Source organism: Sus scrofa, chromosome 3 (assembly GCF_054392235.1).
Source record: "Sus scrofa isolate SSC_HxYL_T2T_F1_AM1 chromosome 3, Sscrofa_HxYL_maternal_Yorkshire_Landrace_v2.0, whole genome shotgun sequence".
NCBI classification, from domain to species: Eukaryota; Metazoa; Chordata; class Mammalia; order Artiodactyla; family Suidae; genus Sus; species Sus scrofa.
In genome coordinates, this window is record NC_139385.1 from 26,611,937 (window position 1) to 26,631,503 (window position 19,567).

At 46.2% G+C, this 19,567-nt stretch overlaps 1 protein-coding gene across 3 annotated transcripts in view; it reads right to left on the minus strand.

Moving 5' to 3' along the window:
- Positions 1-3,551: 3,551 nt before the first annotated feature.
- The window catches only part of LOC110258212 (uncharacterized), a 201,276-nt gene continuing 185,260 nt past the window's right edge, over positions 3,552-19,567 (minus strand). For 2 of the 3 annotated variants that reach the window (XM_085017282.1, XM_085017279.1), the window contains 3 exons: positions 17,498-17,641; positions 15,895-15,965; positions 15,400-15,424 (listed from right to left, as the gene is read on the minus strand). In XM_085017282.1, the coding sequence (XP_084873408.1) occupies positions 17,613-17,641 (29 nt within the window). In that variant the 3' untranslated portion in view covers positions 15,400-15,424; positions 15,895-15,965; positions 17,498-17,612. Of the gene's footprint in view, positions 6,255-6,717; positions 6,786-8,529; positions 8,647-15,013; positions 15,085-15,399; positions 15,425-15,894; positions 15,966-17,497; positions 17,642-18,058; positions 18,130-19,567 lie in introns of those variants that run through there. The other variant, XM_085017275.1, reaches the window with a different exon arrangement.

Consider the following 19,567-nt stretch of genomic DNA (forward strand, 5'->3'; position numbering starts at 1 on the left):
CCACAACACTGCTTTTTTTAAAAACAAGTTGTGTTTATGTTATTTAATGACAAAATTGGAGAAAAAACAAAAGGAACAGAAGTAACATAAATCCTGCCTGGCAACCCATCCCAAATGAGCACTGCAATGAAGTGCTGTCTCATGCTTCTTTAGTGTGACTTGGACACACATAATATAGTATCTACAGAAGCTCCAGCGCAGGTTGTGAAATGGGGCCATAAGGTGACCCAGACCTTGCAAGGGGACTAAAGAGGCTGAGGGACCCCCAGGGCTCAGGCACCTCCTAGGCAAGCAGGGATCCTGCAGCTTCCCAACATGATAGCAGGACCATTAAGAGTCCACAGGGATGCAGAGTAGGGACAGGTGAGCTCCCTGCTCACAGAGCAGTGGGTGTCTGGGTCTTCTTCACCCTTTCCCCAGAAGTCCTGAGACTGGGCAGGTCAGGGCCACTCCTCCATTGCCTCACATCACCTGGTGATTCCCTGGGGAGGCTCTCTGGTAACTTGAGGGGGTGGGAATTGGCACTGCAGGGATGGGTCCTGCAGAGGAAGTCGGACCACTCCAGTGGGGCTCTTCAAAAAGAACACACTGGGAAGAGCCCCTTAGTGAGTCATGCACTTAATGGCCCTACAGCACCCCGCTGACTAGCAACCTCAGGGGCTCCCAGGATGGGGATGTGTTGCTTGGGAGGTGTGCTCATGGCGTCCTCTGGATGAATTAAAATCCTCCTTTCTCCACTTCTGTGGTCACACTCAAGAGTGGCCACACACAGTTTTGTCTGGATTTCTGAAAAACCAGAAGGAAGTTGGGCATGCTGCAGAGAACAGGCATATCTGTCTCCTCACCTTTGCACCCCCTGTCTGCCACATTGACACTGCCTCTTCCTAGTTGTCCTCATCATCAGCATCGGAGCCTGTCCCCCCAAATGCTTTTCTTAAATGCAGGAACAGGGAGTGTTTCAAATTCTGGAAGGAAAAGTACAGTCCCTGAGACCAAATCCATCATGATAAGTATCATAAAAGGTTGGAGAGAGGAGGTGGGAAAGACTTACAAGGAAGAGTCTGTGGGTGACACAAAGAGAGGAAAACAAAAGGACATGAAAGAGGAAATAGATTACTAGCTTACTGCTACTGTCCTTGTCAGAATTCTCGTTATCTGCCATGTAACGTTCTGTGTCCAGGGGAAGCCACCAGGTCGGGGAGGCCATGGGAAAGGAAAGGGGTGATTGAGAAGCAAGATGGAACATCAGGACCATGATGCTGCAGGGAGCTCAGTCTCAGGCCCCTTTCTGTCCTCACCTCCACGGACCTCCCAGGGCCTCAGCTGGTTCACATCTACAGTGGAGAAGGACTCTGATCCTCAAGATCCTGCTGCAGCCCTCTGCTTCCCTCAAGGTGACTTGGAATAAGATCTGTGTCTTCCTGCTCCACACACAGGCTGCCTCTGTCCCCATGCACCTCGGAGCATGCCCTGGCCTTCCTCTAGCACCCCTGCTTCCGACTCCCTCCTTCCTCATTTCTCTCCTCTAATTACTGCTCATTTCCTTCCCCCAATGAGGGCAGGGTGGAAGAAGGGCCATGGCTATGTTGCCACTCTCCAGGCAGTCAATGGTTCTGTTAACCAGTCCATGCCACCCAGGGAGTTCCTGGCATGGGCCTGATCCTGTGCTGGCACCTGGGGGAGGGAAGGACAAAAACCTCCACACAACCAGGACTCCCTTATTACCTGGGGTGATCTTAGGTATCTGGCAGAACCTTATTGCTCACACACCACCCTGACTTTCCCAGCTCCTCAGAGAGGATAAAAGCACAATCAGAGGTGAAGGAATGTATCCAAATTCCTTGCCCCAAAATGAGGCAACAGGCATCTACATAAACATAGCGTGCCTGTCAGGATTTGCCCTGAGACTTGGAAGGACAAGGAGGGATGAGAACTGGGCAGGCCTGAGGAGAGGACACAGTATGCACATGACTGGGGTGTGGGGAGCAGGGCCAGGGCTGCCTGGATAAGTGGTGGATTCTCAGGGAACCAGGGGCCCCAGGCCCTGCTGCCCTGAGCCTCTGTCCTGGGCCTGGTCAAGCCCAGGAGACCAGGTGGGCGGGTCTGTGAGAGCAAGTGTGCAGAGAAGCCCAGCCTCCCCTTCACACATTCCTCTAGACTCCCTTCTGGTGGGGAGGGTCCCCAGGCAGGTGGACATGGAGCTCTCTCTCAAACATGATGTGCACATCAGCCTTGGGTGAGCTGTCCAGGCTGAGATGAGCTGAAGGAGGCTGGAGCACATCCGTGATCCCAGAGACGTGCTCCATAAGCCATCCTGCTCCATAAGCCATTCTGCCCTGGGAGTGCCTTCACATGAGGAAGAAAGAGCAATGGGATCCTGAAAGTGCAGACAGAGTATACTTCTCATCCACCACCAGACACTGGCTCCAAGAACTTGGGTCTCCAGTGTCAAGTGACTCTCACAGTTTTGTTGTACCCTGTCAGCTTATGGCTCTCATAGGCAAATTTAAAAACAAAGCCAAAATCCGCTGTAAGGGATGCCCTCCAGCTGGGAACCTGAATCCAAGCTTTCACCCTTGGCAGTTTTGTTCCTACCTGCATCATCATCAGTGATGCTGCCAATGCTCTCCACAATGAATTCTGCAGAATCATAAACATGAGCAATAATGTTATAAGAAAAGTTGCCCCACCCATTTCTCCCCTTCCCCTTCAGCTAATGCTGCCTTCCAAGGCATCCCACTAATTCTCTCTCCGGGGTTTCACATCTCCCCTGAGATCCGTGGAACAAGAGCCCTTCAGTAAGACATCGATCACAGTTTCAAACCTTCAAGAAAGAGAGATGCTGAGAGAAGCATCTGTCAACCTCTCATTTCCACAGGTCCATTACAGCTCTCCCATTCAAGCTGACCCACTAGAAACTCCAACACTTACAGGCACACTTGAAATATGGCTAGTGTGATCAAACCATTGGGTGTTGTTTGTGTGTGTACACGTATGCTTCTTCTTAACTGATTGAGTTAACCACAATTTGAACTAAGTTAAATATAAGCAGGCACTTCTGGCTAGTGGGTACCACAGTGGAAAGTGCAGCTATAAGAGCTTGCAAGATGAAGAAGAGACAACCAACCACCCTCGCCTCACTGTTCCTTCATTCAGAGAATTTGGATGACCAGAGAGGATCTTTCATTTGCAGGTTATCTTGGGTGCTTGGACCCATGCCAGGCATTGTGAGAGTCCTTGGGGACACTCTAACAGCAGTGTCAACACTCTGACCTGGGAGGAATTCCCAGCAGGGGGCCCCACTTTTTGGTAGTAGTGAGGAGCATGGCCCAAGGCACTGGTGCTGGACAAAATCAGAGAGAAAGGGCAGAGGGGAGGGAGGGATGCATCACTCTTTTCATGATCCCATCCTTCTCATCCCTGAGCCTGGAAGACCCAAGGAAGGCAGTGGCACCCCCTTACGGGGTGAACAATTTATACACTGAAAACTACAGATCATGGCTGAAAGAAATTAAAGAAGGTGCAAGTGCTTGGAATGACACGCCATGTTCACAGACTGGATGGTTTAATGTCGACATTTCTCTGCTACTGAAAATGATGCACACATTATACTGCAAGAACTCACAAAATCTCATGCCATTTTTTGAGAATTGGAAAAGAAAATCTTAAAATACATGTAGAGCCCCAAAGAACCCAAATAAAAAGATGCTCTTGATAGCAAAGAACAACAATGGAGAAGTCTCAATTCCCAGATTCAAAACACACTGCCAAGCCACAGCAGCAAAAACGTCTACCCCTGGAATCTAAACAGGAAGACAGACCAATGACCCATAAGAGAAGGACCTAAAAATAAACTCACATGTATGGCCAAATGATCACTGCCCAGGTTCTAAGATTCCCCAGTCAAAAAAGTACAGTCTCTTCAACAATCAACAGAATGAAAAGGCAATCTATAGGGTGGGAGGAAATACTTGCAAATATTGCTTCTGGATAAGGGACCCATATCCAAAAAATACAAGAAACTAACACTCAATTAAAACAAAACAAAACAAAACAAAACACACACGCGCACACACACACCAAAAAAGTGAAAAGCAAAGACTGTGGGCAAATAGCTGAATTTAAAAATGGGTAAACACCTTGAGAAGATATGACCCCATAGAAACTATGATGGTGATCAAATATATGTGAAATATATGTTGCGCTCAATTGGGACTCTGTGGTTAAGAGATGCAAGCAATTGCATTGGGAGTGGATAAGCAATGACATCCCACTGGATAGCACAGAACACAATATCTACTCACTTATGAAGGAAAAAATAAAAAACACTAAAAAAATTACAACTTTACTGGAAGGCTGATTTCCAGGAAAAGCATGCTAATAAATGGATTCACAAAATACTGCTCTTTAAGATAATTTAATATAGACGAACTGACAATACTGAAATCTTACCATTAAAAACAGCCACTATCGTATCACCTTACACCAGCCAGAATGGCCATCATCCAAAAGTCTACACACAATAAGTGCTGGAGAGGGTGTGGAGAAAAAGGAACCCTAGTACACTGTTGGTGGGATTGTAAATTGGTGTGACCATTGTGGAAAGCAGTTTGGAGATTCTTCAGAAAACTAAACATAGAACTTCCATTTGATCCAGCAATCCCACTCCTGGGCATCTATCCAGAGAAAACCATGACTCGCAAAGACACATGTACTCTGATGTTCATTGCAGCACTATTTACAATAGCCAAGACATGGAAACAACCTAAATGTCCATCGACAGAGGAGTGGATCCAGAAGATGCGGTCCATATACACAATGGAGTATTACTCAGCCATCAAAAAGGAAAAAATACAAGCATTTTTTTGCAACATGGATGGACCTAGAAACTATCATGCTAAGTGAAGTCAGCCATACAACGAGACACCAACATCCAATGCTTTCACTGACAGGTGGAATCTGAAAAAAGGACAGATGGAACTTCTTCGCAGAACAGATGCTGACTCACAGACATTGAAAAACTTATGGTCTCTGGAGGAGACAGTTTTGGGGGTGAGGGGATGTGCTTGGGCTGTGGGATGGAAATCCTGTGAAATCAGATTGTTATGATCATTATACACCTACAGATGTGATAAATTCATTTGAGTAATAAAAAAATGAAAAAAAATAAAAAATAAATAGAAAAAAAAAAGCCACTATCATTCACATCATGGTTGTTCTCCAGGCTTCATTTTCTACATGGTGTGTGCAGCATGTGCCCTGATTAAATGTATAGCCACACTAACAAGAGTCTTACAACAAGAGGGACTTACTTCATGGAGAGAAACACAGAGGGAGCACCAAGTCCTTCTCACCCAGATGCGCAGCGAGTTTGTACAATGGTGCCGGACACCAGGCTAAGGATGAGGGTGAACTCTGAGCTCTTACTTGCAACATCACCTGGGTGTGTGCTACCTAGGGTGGTCAAGTGCGAGAATGACAGTGACACTGTCTGATATAAGAATATGCCTCTCTGATATTTATCTGCTTTTGCCATGTTGAAGTGATGACAGCAGCACTGGCAGGGACCTTTTAAAATGCACAGCATCGACAGGACCTCTGGAGACCCTGGTATTCCCGGGCATAGACACGGAACAGGGACCTTCCCCCCTCAGTGCTCCATACTGACAAAATCCTGGCCGAGGGATAGCTGCAGGTCAGGGGTCCAGAGCATCCCCATGGATAACCCGGCCTGGGTCCCCCTTTGGCTTTTCCACATAGGAAGTCAAGACCTTGGGCCACGTGGCTCTGCACCATCTCCAGCTGAGCAACAGGAAAATTAAGCCAACTTGGGAACAGCGCTGGTGATGGGAGAATGCGTGAATGTAGACGAGCTTGCAGAGGGGATGGAAATTGTGTTAGGAAAAATTGATGATTGTCTTGTCCGTGTAAATATGAAATATCTCATGAGGAAACACACCACATGTGCTCACACATGGACCTCGCTCCCTGTCCCTCATAACATGTAACAACCCAAGGCATCAACATGATAGACTTGTGTCCAGGGCATGGACATCTTGGGCATCACTATGTGTGGCAAAAAGCTGCATGCTCTACACCCCCAACTCTCCTTCCAAAAGGACCCCAGGATCTGGAGGCTCTGCAACCAATGCCAGCAAGGAAGCCCCACATTCTACTGCACCCAGATTGTTCGTCACTGGAGTGATGATCTCTGAATACACACCGCTGCTGGTAGGCCCCTCCTTCATCATGGTCTAGAGAAAAGAAAACAGTGTGAGAATCTAAGCTTCATAGGCTCTATGGACAAAGGATATTTCATTGTATTTCTTTTCTCAGAAAACCAAAAGGAAACTTTCCTTGAGTCCATGGTCCCAAAGAAAACAGAGAGGTCGTCTGTGAGAAAGGCTTCAAAATTTCCTGGAAGACCTCTCAAGTCTATTTTGACCAAAAACTACAAAATTCTCTTTCAAGGAGGGTAATACTCTGCGGAGAAAATGCTCCCAACCACACAGGCAGTGTGCAACTGACGCTATTGTACTGAAAATGTCTTTTTCAATCAGTCTTTCACTGGGAAAGGCATTCAGTCAAAAATCATCCAACCCAGGAAAAAAGTATGTCTCCATACTTTGAACAGTACAGACTTTCACATTTGAATTTGCTTGAAAACAATGAGGAAATGACGCTAACCTTTTGTTGCAGATAATAAAAGAAACTTACTGTGGAGAAAGATGACTTGTCTTCTCCAGTGATGATAGACTGCTCCTCCAAAATTACGGAGAGCTTTCCTAGGAATACATAGAGTAAAGGTCATGATATTGGTGATGCTGCTCAGGAATTATTCAGGCAGCATTGTTGGGGAGTGGTGGGTGAACACAGGGAGGGAGGGGAAGGATGAGAGATTATTAAGTATGGGCCCTTGTGCTGTTGGCCGTCTACTCCAGTGGGATGAGGCTGGCCAAGGGGAGGTTCCTTGACATAATGAGAAGGGGAGCTTTAAGCTTCCTAGCTAAAGCCAACAAAATCATCTCAATGTAGGCAATTTGAAAAAAGGTAATTTCCAAATTCATGTTCTGGGGACCTCCCGCTGTGGCTCAGTGTGTTAAGGACACGAAGCTGTCTCTGTGCGGATGCAGGTTCACTCCCTAGCTTCCCTCAGGGGCTTAAGGATCCAGGGTTGCTGCATGCTGCAGCATAGTGTGCACATGTGGCCTGGATCCGGTGTTGCCATGTCTGGGTACAGCTGAGTCAATCCCTCCCCTGGGAACTTCCGTATGCCACAGGTGTGGCCGTAAGAACATAACAAAACAAAAATAATTCATGCTATGTTTCAAGGACAGAGTCCAATGACTCCTCCAGCCTATTTTACATCCCATGACGATTCCCACTACTTCTTGAAATGTTACAAGACCATTTCATCTCCACACATTCACATGCCCTGCTTCTGCTCAGCATCTCTTCTCCTTGATTATTTTCTTTACTTCCTTTAGTGTGATGACACAGATATAACATTTGTCCTTCGCATAATTGTTAACCATACAGTTCCATAGCCTTTTTGACTTCCACATGCTTTAGTACCCATCAACCCTACCTACACCCACACCTTTGTCATCATGCCCGACATGACCCATCATAACTCACCTTCCCCTTGCCACCAGGCCTTGGTAATTCCTACTTCTGATAATAGGAATTTGCCTACCCAAGCAGAATTACATGATATTTGTCTTGCTGTGCCTGCCTTATTTCACTCACCACAATAGATTTTTGTAGTATTTGGTCCACTCATTCCCTAACATATTTCGAGCTTTAACACCACTCTGTGGCTAAAGAGTAGCTCATTCGGGGTATCTTTGCCTTTCACTTTGCCAGTCATCTCATTCCTCATCACATTCATCAAAGCCTTTTGTGTACTGCCCATCTTTGGACTCCTGGGAGAAACAGGCCAGGGAGCATTCGGGTACGGATTTCTCTGTGCTATAATGGTGAGAAATCACATTGCGCATCTGTCAAAGAGCAGAGCTTATAAGAACACCAAGTATGACTCCTAAGGCAAACTATAGATGTTTCATCAATAAAAAGGTATCCACAGTGTTTCACTAATTGTAATAAAGGTACCACCAATGGCTGGACCTGGAGTGGTGGGATTTAGGAACTATCTGTGTCATCTGTTTGACTTCTTTGTCCACATAATCCAGGCCTAAACAATGTCTAATAATTGAAAGACATCTGGAAACATGGTTTCCCTGAGGGAGACATATCAGCTAATGTCCAAAAGCCAGCTATCATCGACACCCTAGCTAGAGATCATCTTCACTCTTAACCATCAACCAGCTATTGAGATTTCAAAGTAGTTTTATTTCCACAGGTATTACACTACCACCTGACTAAGTACGTTTCAATTTGGACACACACACAAAAATGATATCACAGGATATCACTCAATACTTCCTTGTTTGTTTGAATACAGGGGACACTAAAGAAAAATTATTCTTGCATGCACTTAGTGAGAAAATCTCCATGTACTTGACCCACCTGCTGAGTGTAACCTCTTGCGGTGCCAGGACCAAAAACTTCGAACAGAGCCAGAGGATGATCTTTGTGACTTCTGCCCATTGTTTCTTCCAATCTGGAAGCAGCATCCTATGCAATCTGTCACAACAGGGAGGACTGTTGACATCTTGCTGTCAGAAGACCATAGGGAAATTCATACTCATTTATTCCATTTTATCTTTTGGTCCCCTGGCTCACCAGCTGCCCAGGAGTGCTGCCTGGATCAAAGTCAGACTTAGAAGGATCATGCAGTTTAAAACAACCGAAAGACAGGAGTTTTGAACAAATGCCTTTGTTTAACTGAGACCTTCTAGAAACACAGGAAAGTAGAGTGATCGTGCCTAATGGTCTGGTTCAAACACATTTAGAAGAATCATGAACCTGGGGAAAGGGTTGTAGATCCATCCCTGAGTGCCTCGATCGATGCCCTGTTCTAAGAGGTGGAAATGGTATTCCGGCTGACTTTTCATATGATGTTATGAGGACGACTTCATGAAGTACGGATAACATTTTAGAAAAAGGAAGGACGGGTGCTCCATCAATGCTCCGTATGTGTTCAGCCTTGAGTGATGGCAAGAGTAAGCTAGACATTCAGTGGTGGTTGAAACCAGAGAGGGCAAATGGATGCCTCAAGTCAGGAAGGGTGGAAGCTTATGCCCCAGCATCTTCATGGGAATGATGCTTCGCAGCTCATGGACAGCATCTATTTTCATCTCCTCTGATACTCGGTCCTGTTGCAGGTGAGGAAGTGCAAACAGGACCGACATGAGGAGTAACAAAGGGACAGTCCAAGCATCACAACAATGACGAGTGATGAATCTGAGGCAGGTGGACCACACATATTAATTAATACAACAAAAATGGAAGTTATACACATAATATAGGTAGCTCAGAGTGGTAGAAATGAGAAGAAAAACACAAGAGAAAAAAGGCATGTGAAAAAGTGAGTGAGCCCATCTGAAGGAACAGCCACCAGGGGAGCAATGTAAACTCACCTTTGGAACAGCGATTGAGATTGCCCATTCCTAAAGCATGAGCCATGAAGTGAGAGCTTCGCACTGGCCACCACATACGAACCTCTCAGGCCACAGAGTGACAGTCTGACCATGAGGCAAGAAGTGCACAAGCACATTACCATGGTGACGGGTCATCATATGACTTTCAGAGGGAAGTCAACCCTACACAGGATGGGTCCAACTGCTTCTAGCAGAAAGCGTGTTTCCATGGACAAGTTTGGATTTTCAGAGGAGCCTTGTCATTTCCAAAACTGAATCTCAGGCCCCCACATAACTCTCTGATTAAGAAAATAATTTCCCATGAGAGAGAATTACCTGTCCCCCAGGAAGAGTTGAGAGTGAGCCTTGCAGTGTGAAGAGGAAAAAAGCCAGCAGGTGGAGAATTTAAGGAAGAAATATCCCTCCATTTCTACTCTTCCCAAGTCACTAGACTTTTGCCGATCAAACCATTTCAAAACGTGAGATTTAAAGTTATTGTTACCAGGGTGAATGTTTTCATGTTTCATGACAACTGCTATTCTGTAGTGTCCTATTCAGTTTTTCTCCTCACAAAAATTAATATCTTTGATGCATATTGCAAGTAAGTTTCCAATTTGTCACATGCTTGTATCTTACTACAGTTACTTGTACATACAACCTGAGGAGAGTTTTTTCATTTGCCAAAGAAAAAAGAAAAAAAAATCAGTAATTATTTTTGTAATTTCTGGCTTTGAGAAAGAAGAGGAGGAAGAATATTATGACCATTATTCATACCAAGGATTAAAGGCGCCCTTAAGAAAAGTTTTTACTACTTAGGAACATAAGCACAGGGGTTTCGAGACAAATTTTTCTATTAAACAATTGTGACTATTTCTAAACATGCATGTCAAAGGGGGCAATCGGTTTTTCAGGAAGAGGATACAACTTTTCCCCTAGAAGTTATGTACAGCCAGAAGTGTTCCAGTCCATTCCTAAAATGAGCAGAATGTTTTGTAAAGCACGCACGGTAATTTATGTCTCAAATAAAAATCTCAGAACATATTGGACGTGAGAGTGATGGTGCACCAATGATTCATCCATTTAAACAGATTAGATTTATGATATGTATATTTATCCAATAAGGAACTGGTAGGTGTTTGCTGGCAACGAGGGGCACATTCAGTTTGTGATTAAAAGAAACTTGTAAATGTCCAACTATTGATTTCAGTAGTGGAGAATTCACTGAGTTTGGATATAGAGTCAATTTGCCAGGTAGATTAGGCATTCTTTGACCAAGCCACATAGTGGATTATTTTGTGTGGTGTGTGTGTGGGGGGGAGAATCTTCCTCTAGTTGATTCCACAAAGGTTTTGAAAAGCTGGTGACTAATAGTAATGATGCATCAAGATAAATGTAGTAAAAATGATGGAACAGGTCCAGCTTGGAGAATATCACTGCTACATGCATTGTATCATGAACAGCCTAACCAAATCCCGCTGCCTATAAGTAGCATAAGCTACTGTGCTTATGGCGTGCACCTCTGTGTTCCCTCCTAATTGCATCCTATGTTGGAACCCCAACTTCCAGTGGGATGGTACCGGAAGGTGGGGCCTTTGGGAGGCAATTAGTTTATGAGGGTGCAGTCCCACCAGGAAGAAGAGAGCTCTCCCCTTTTCCTCTCTGTTCTGTTTTATTTTTTTGTCATGTGAGGATGCATGAGAAAAGTGACCCTGTGTAAATCAGAAACAAAGAAGACAAAAGAAGGAGAGGCGGTAGACAAGGTGATGGAGAAGGGACCTGGAGTGCACATGGGTAGCTGCAGAGGACCAAGGAACAGGAGGAAGGCTGCTCTCCCCAGGCTTGCAAGGAGACACCTCCCCTAGTGTTCACTCCAGGGAAGGGGATGGCCTTCCTCTTAGCCACGCAAGCAGGGGTCCAAGGAAGAACCCAAAGCATTAACTATCTGCGGACCAACCTGAGCCAGGAGCTGCAAGACCTCTACACCGAGAGCAATAAGACACGACTCAAGGAAATTGAAGAGGAGTCAAAGAAGGGGAGACATAGGCCATGCTCCTGGCCTGGAAAAATGAATATCCTAAAAATGGCCATTCTACGCAAAGCAATCTACAGATTCAATGCCATCCCTATCTGTGATAGTTTTCACAGAAGTAGAACAAAACCATCCAAACATTTACATGGAACCAAAACAGGCCCGGAATGGCCAAGGCAATCCTGAGGAGCAAAAACCAAGCAGGAGGCACACCTCTCCCAGGCTTCGGTCAATATTACAAAGCTACGGTAAGCAAGACAGTGCGGTAAAGGTACCAAAACTGACACACAGACCATTGGAACAGAAGACAGAACCCAGAAATAACCCCCAAACTGACGGTCAATTATTCTTCAACTGAGGGCGCAAGACTATAAAATGGGGAAAAGACAGTCTGTTCAGCGGGTGGTGCTGGGAAGCTGGACAGCCACATGAAAATCCATGAAACTGGAAAACACCCTCAAACCATGCACAAAAAGAAACTCAAAACGGCTTGAAGACTGAAACCTAAGACAAGACACCATCAAACTCCTGGAGGAGAATGTCGGCAAAAGCATTTCTGTAGGTCACACTGAGTGCAAGGAAAAAGAAGAAACCAAAGCAAAACTAAACAAATGGGTCCTAATTGAACCCATAAGCCTTTGCACAGCAAAGGAACTCATAAAAACTAACACAGCCTATGGAATGGGAGAAAATAGTTTCAAGTGATGCTACTGACGGCAGCCTAACATCTAAAATATACAAAAAAAAAAAAAAAAAACCCACCACCAACAACAAAAAAAACACTTCCAACACAACAGCAAAACAAACAACAACCCATTTTTTAAAATGGGCAAGGGAACTGAATAGACAGTTACCCAAGGAAGATAGCCAGCCAGCCAACAGGCACATCAAAACATGCTCAACATCATGAATGATTAGAACAAGGCATATCAAGGCTACTAAGAAGTACCACCTGACACCTGTCAGAATGGTCAGAAATAACAAATGCTGGAGAGAGTGTGGAGAAGAGGGAACCCTCCCTCCTACCCTGTTGGTAGGAATGTAACTTGGTACGACCGCTATGGAAAACACCGTGCAGGTACCTCAGAAAACTAAATGTAGAACTAGCATGTGACCCAGCAATCCCACTCTTGGGCATATATGGGCACAAGACTTGCCTTGAACAAGATACATGCACCCATGGATGTTTACATACAGTGCTGAATGTCCACTGCAGCACTCCTCACACTAGCCAAGACATGGAAACAACCTAAATGTCCATCGACAGATGAATGGGTTAAGAGGAGGTGGGATAGATACACAATGGGATATTCCTCAGCCATAAAAGGAAGGAAGAGTGCCATCTGCAGCAAAGTGGATGGAACTAGAGACGCTCAGACTAAGCAAAGCCCCTCAGAAAGAGAAACACCAATCCCATATGATATCACTTATACCTGGACTCTAATACACAGCACGAATGATCCTTTCCATGGAAGAGAAACTCAAGGACTTGGAGAAGAGACTTGTTCTTGCCAACAGGGACAGGGAGGGAGTGGGATGGACTGGGACTCTGGGCTTAAGGGATGCAAACAATTGCATCTGGACTGGATAAGCAATGAGAGCCCACTGGATCACACAGGGGAACAATATCCAGTCACTCACGAAGGAATGTGATAGAGGATAATGGGGGAAAATGTATGCATGCGTGTGTGTGTGTGTGCGCGCGCGCGTGCCCACGCACGTGAGTGCACCTGTACGTGACAGGATCACTTTCCTGCACAGTAGAAATTAACAGAAAAATTTAAACCTAGTATAATGGAAAAAATAAAAAATCATTTCAAAAGTTAAACTTTACTGGAGGGGTAATTTCTAGGAAAAGTATGCTAATGAAAGGATTCACAATACATGGATCTTAAAATCAAAAATAGAAGATATGACAATACTCTCATCCAACCATTAGTAACAGCCACTATCCATCACATGACAGTTTTTTCTGTAGGCTTCATTTTGTGCGTGGGCCCTGAACAAAAGGATGTCCACACTCACAAGAGCCTTACAACAGGAGGGACTTACTTCATGGAGAGAAACACAGAGGGAGCACCAAGTCCTTCTCACCCAGATGGGCAGCGAGTTTGTACCATGGTGCCGGACACCAGGCTAAGGATGAGGGTGAACTCTGAGCTCTTACTTGCAACATCGCCTGGGTGTGTGCTACCTAGGGTGGTCAAGTGTGAGAATGACAGTGACACTGTCCAATACAAGCATACGCCTCGCCGATTCCCATCTGCTTTGGCCATGTTGAAGCAATGACAGCAGCACTGGCAGGGACCTTTTAAAATGCACAGCGTGGACAGGACCTCTGGAGACCCTGGTATTCCCGTCATAGACACAGAGCAGGGACCCTCCCCGCTCCGTGCTCCCCATGAATGATCAAATCCTGGCTGAGGGAGAGGTGTAAGGTGGGGGTCCAGAGCATCCCCATAGGGAACCCAGCCTGGGTCCCACTTTGGCTTTCCCACGTAGGAGGGCAAGAGCTTGGGCCAACTGTCTCTGCACCATTGGGAACAGCGGCAGTGAGGGATGAACGCATGCCTGTAGAGGCGGTATGTAGAGGTGATGGGATGTTTCTTAAGGAAAGTTGAGAGATGTATATTCTGTATAAATAGGAGAGAGGTCATGAGGAAACAGATACTTACACCACATGTGCTCACACATGGATCTCACTCCCTATCCCTCCAAATGTGTCACAACCCAAGGAATCAACACAATAGACTTGTGTCCAGGGCATGTACCACAGGGCATCACTATGACTGGGAAAGAGCTGCCTGCTCAACATCCCAGACTACCCCCTTTACAAAAGGATCCCGGGATCTGGCTGCTCTCCAACCAATGCCTGCAAGGAAGACCCACCTTCTTCTTCTTCTTCAACCTGATTGTTCGCCCCTGGAATGGTGACCTCTGAAGTCACACCATTATCATTAGTCGTATCACTGGTCATCATGTAGTGCAAGAAAACAGTGTGAGAATCTAAGCTTCCTGGTCTCTATAGACACAAGAATTGTCATGGTCTTTCTGTCCATCAAAACCCAAAAGGGAAACACTCCTCGAGTCCATGGTCCCAAAGAAAAAACAGACGTCATCCTGGACAGAGGCTTCAAATCTTTGTGGAGGAATTCTTATGTGTACTTTGACCAAAAATCACTAAATTCTCCTGCAAGGAAGACAATTCTCTGCTGATAACATTGCTCTCAGCCATACTTCCAGTTTCTAAAGCCTGCTGTCATTTCTTTCAATAACCTCTGGAAGCATTCATGCCTTTACACATGTAGGCACTCGCCATGCATTCAACCAAGGAAAACGCTAAGTATGCACTGAGTTGAAATTTGTAGATGTTCATATTTGAATTCAGTTAAAGCAGGAAATGAAGACATACTTTATGAAATAATAAGAGAAAAGTAATTACCTCATCAGAGTAGGGAGCTTCCTTTTGAGCAATATTGCTGGGCCGATTCTCGATACGGTCCTCGGTGTCATCTATGAGATAGGTCAGATAAAGAATCAGGATTTTGACACACACAACACTAACAGCCATTTTTCATATACACATTCCAGGTCCCTTGCAAATAAACCTGCATCACCTTCTGGTAATATGGTTTGTTTCTGTTACTACAGTACCGGATCTCAACATTATACATGTAATTTACTATCCAGGAATAAAATTTCTACCCTACATCCAAGAACAAAACTGGAAACAAACTGCCCCTCCAAACTAAAACCAGCAAGAAAGTGTGAACTTCCTCATGTTCTAAGGTGCCACTCTCCACAGATGAGTGCTTCCAGCATACATACGTGTTTTGTTCACCATGAAGGCCACCTGCAATGACAAGAGGAGAAAGTGCCATGAGGATCAGACCACAAGGCCACCTATTTGCACAGGTCTTTCCTTCACTTGGTGACAGCAGAAACCCCGATGCACAACAGCGGTGGAGTCCAGAGAACCCAGCAAAGGCAGAGCAAACCCTCCTCGGGGAGAAAGGCAAGACTTGTCCTAGACGACGGGATGTCCAAGGCCATGTCAGTTGGAGATGACAGAACTCTTTCCCTCGAGGAAAAGATGCTTCTGGAGAAGGAGCTCTGTCCTCTGCAGGTTGGGACAGGTGTTGTTATCGCATTGCCCTGCGGAAGCAGGCTTCGGGAGTTGGCAACAGACGCGCCTGACATGGAGTCCCAACCCTCGGAACCGTCCACATGGTCTGGAACGTGCAGGCTCAGGCTGTCATAACTTAATGTCCACGAAGGGGAAATAGAGCAACACTGCGAGCTCAGACTAAAAACCCAACTTACCCGCGGAGCGAATGGAGGCCGTCCCGCCACCCTCACCGCAGGCACGTCATCCAGCACTATCTCGGGGAGATCTGGAGGCACACAGAGGAACTGTCAGGACACTGGGCGTGACGCTCAGGAATCCCGCTGGGAGTTTTTCCTGATGAGGACGACGTGGGGAGCCAGTGAATGGATGTGCGTGGCTGGTAAGTGCGCACTGAGCTGCTGCTGGGCCAGCCCCTTTGGTGCAGGAAGGAACGCAAAGGAGAAGGGCAGGCAAGACAGGAAACCAGAGCTGTGGTTTTCTAGCAAAGGGGACCCTCATCGATGGGCAATGACACGCAAGTGCAAGCTCTCTTGGGAGCGTAGGGACCCAGACATCTCCTGCCCGTCTGAAATGTCTGCTAAATGGCCAGGGTCTGCTGGACTTCTTCCCAGATCATCTGCGCCCCAAGAGTCACCGTTGTTTTTACTGCACTCGCTGCATCTTCCCTAAGACATTGCCGTTGATTAAAACTTTCAACTGTCCTGGAGGGCTAATTTCGATTCCAGGAAAGCATACCGGTAACTGTATTTGCCACCCTACTTGTCGCAAAGAAAATCAAGTACAGACGACATGACGCTACGGAAACCCTACCCTCAAAAACAGCCACGTTCAGTCACATCCTGCTTGTTCTCCCCCGTCTCCCTGTGCCACATGAGGCGTGCATGTCCCCTGAGTGAAAGGCTACCCACACTCATAGGAGCCTTACAAGTTGGGACAGTTCGTCACGGAGAGACGCAAAGACTCAGCACTGACTCCTCCTTGCCCAGCGCTGCAGACGCTTCTGTACCCTGGTGCTGGACACCAGGCTGACGATGGGGTTTCACGCTGAGCTCTTATGTGCAACAGCCCCCGGGTGTGTGCCACCTAGGGTGGTCAGTTGGAAGCCTTGACGTGACACCATCCAACACGAGAAAACACACCCCTGAGCCCGATCTCTTTTGGCCAAGTTGAAGCAAAGACACCAGCGCCGACCGCCCACCTTCTAGAGATGGGCAGGTGTTACAGGACCTCTGGAGTCCCTGCTACACCCAACCATGGACGGGGGACAGGGGCCCTCGCCCCTCAGGGCTCCATGACTGAGGACTCCCTGCTGAGGGAGAGGCACAGGTCAGGGGTCCAGAGCAACCCCATGGGGAACCCGGCCTGGGTCCCCCTTTGGCTTTTCCACGTAGGAGGTCAAGGGCTTGGGCCACCTGGCTCGGCACCCTCTCCACCTGAGCAACGGGGACATTGAGCCAACTTGGGAGCAGCGGGGGTCAAGGGAGAATGCATGAACGCAGAGAAGCTCTGCAGAGGGGGTGGCCTTTGTCCTCCACGAAGCTGACGCGTCTCTCTGCGGCGGAAACAGGCAAGAGGTTCTGGGGAACCACACGCTCACACCACACGTGCTCACGTGTGGACCTCGCTTCCCGGGCCTCCTATCTTGCCACAAAGCACCATCTACAGGGCAGACTTGTGTCCAGGGCGTGTACACCTTGGGCATCACTATGGCTGGGAATGAGCTGGGAGCAACCCTCTTTCCCAAAAGGAACCCCGGATCTGGTGCCTCCCCAACCAATGCCAGCAAGGAAGACCCACCTTCTTCGTCATCGTCGTCGTCACCCCGATGGTTCGTCACTGGAGTGTCGACCTCCAAACTCATCCCGTCTTTGTCAGTGTCCTCCTCATCCAGCATCTAGAGAAAAGCACATTCTTAGTGACAGCATCTAAGCCTCCCGCGCTCTACAGACTCAAAGGTTTTTCATTGTCTGTCTGTCCACAGAAAACCCAAATGTAAAATTCCTTTAGTCCCAGGTCCCAAAGGAAAAACACAGAGGTCATCTTGGAGAAAGCCTTCGAATTTTCCTGGAAAAACTCTTACGTGCACTCTGACCCACAGCTGCCAAAGTCTCCTTCAAGGAGGGCGAGTCTCTGCTACTAACCATGCTTCCAACCACACCTGCACATTCTATCTGCTCTTGTCACTTTTTAAATGTCCTTTTGAATCAGTCATCCATTGGGACATTTAGTTAACATTCATATACCCCAGAAAATTTTACTTATCCCCTGATTTGAACTTTGTAGACTTTCAGAGTTGTATTCGTTTCAAAATGTCAAACTGAGGCTACGTTTTTTCTCAGATAAATAAATCACACTAACGTTTGAGGAGCTGTCAGACTCTTCATTTCGTCCAATGGTGGGCTGCTTGTCCATGGCTTCCTCAGGGTCATCTATGTGGACAACGATTCGGGTCAGGATTTTGACACACTAAGACTCCTACTAGCCATTTCACATACAGACACACCTTGTGCCCTTCTGACAAACCTCCATCATCTCAGGGTAATATGGATTTTTCTTGGGACTAGAGTACCTGGCCTCACGACTTCACCTGGAAATCACTTTCCATCAGCAAACCTGTCATTCTACTTCCAAGGACAAAACTGGAATCCATCTGGTCCTCCCCACTAAAACCAGCAAGAATGTGCCACCTTTCCCACCTTCTAAGGATTTCCTCCCCAAATAAGTGATTCTAGAAGATATACATTTTTCTTTCAAGAACAGATAGAAAAAGGAAAGCAGATTACATTAGAAAGGAACTAGAAAATATCAGGAGGAGCTCAAGAACAATTAGAAAATTCGTTTGCAGAGATGCAAACTGAGTTAAAGGCACTAAAGACCAGAATGAACAATGCAGGGGGGTTCCCGTCGTGGCCCAGTGGTTAACGAACCCGACTAGGAACCATGAGGTTGCGGGTTCGATCCCTGGCCTTGCTCAGTGGGTTAACGATCCGGCGTTGCTGTGAGCTGTGGTGTAGGTTGCAGCCACAGCTTGGATACAGCGTTGCTGTGGCTCTGGCGTAGGCTGGTGGCTACAGCTCCGATTCGACCCTAGCCTGGGAACCTCCATATGCTGCGAGAGTAGCCCAAGAAAATGGCAAAAAGACAATAAATAAATAAATAAATAAATAATGCAGGGGGATGAATTAGGGACTTGGAAGATAAAATAATGGAAATGACCCAATCAGGACAGCATACGGAAAACCAAATGAAACAACAGGAAAACAATATAAGAGATCTATGGGGTAAAACAATCAATCTACGCATAAGAGGAATTCCAGAAGAAGAGAGAGAAAAGGGGATTGAAACTATGTTCAAAGTAATCATGTCTGAAAACTTTCCAAATCTAAAGGCAACAGACAGGACGCACCAAGGGCCCCAAACAAGGTGAACCCAAACAGACCCACACCAAGACACATTACAATAAAGATGGCAAAATTAAAAGAAGAAGAGAGAATTCTAAAGGCAGCAAGAGAAACACAAAGCTTGAATTATAAGGGAATGCCCATAAGGCTATCAGATGATTTCAATTCAGAAACTCTACAGGCCAGAAGAGAGTGGCAAGATATAGTCGAAGTTCTACAAGGGAAAAATCTGCAGGCTTGATACTGTGCCCAGCAAAAATACCCTTTAAAAGAGAAGGAGAAATAAGGAATTTCTCCAACAAACAAAAGGTAGAAGAGTACAGCAACACTAAACCCATTCTAAAAGACACACTGAAACGGCTTCTCCAAATAAAAACAAAGAAAAACAAAATGCTGGAAATCACAATTGGAACACAATCACTTCAATAATCCAGTACACAGATCTAAAAAGAAGAAGAAGAAAAAA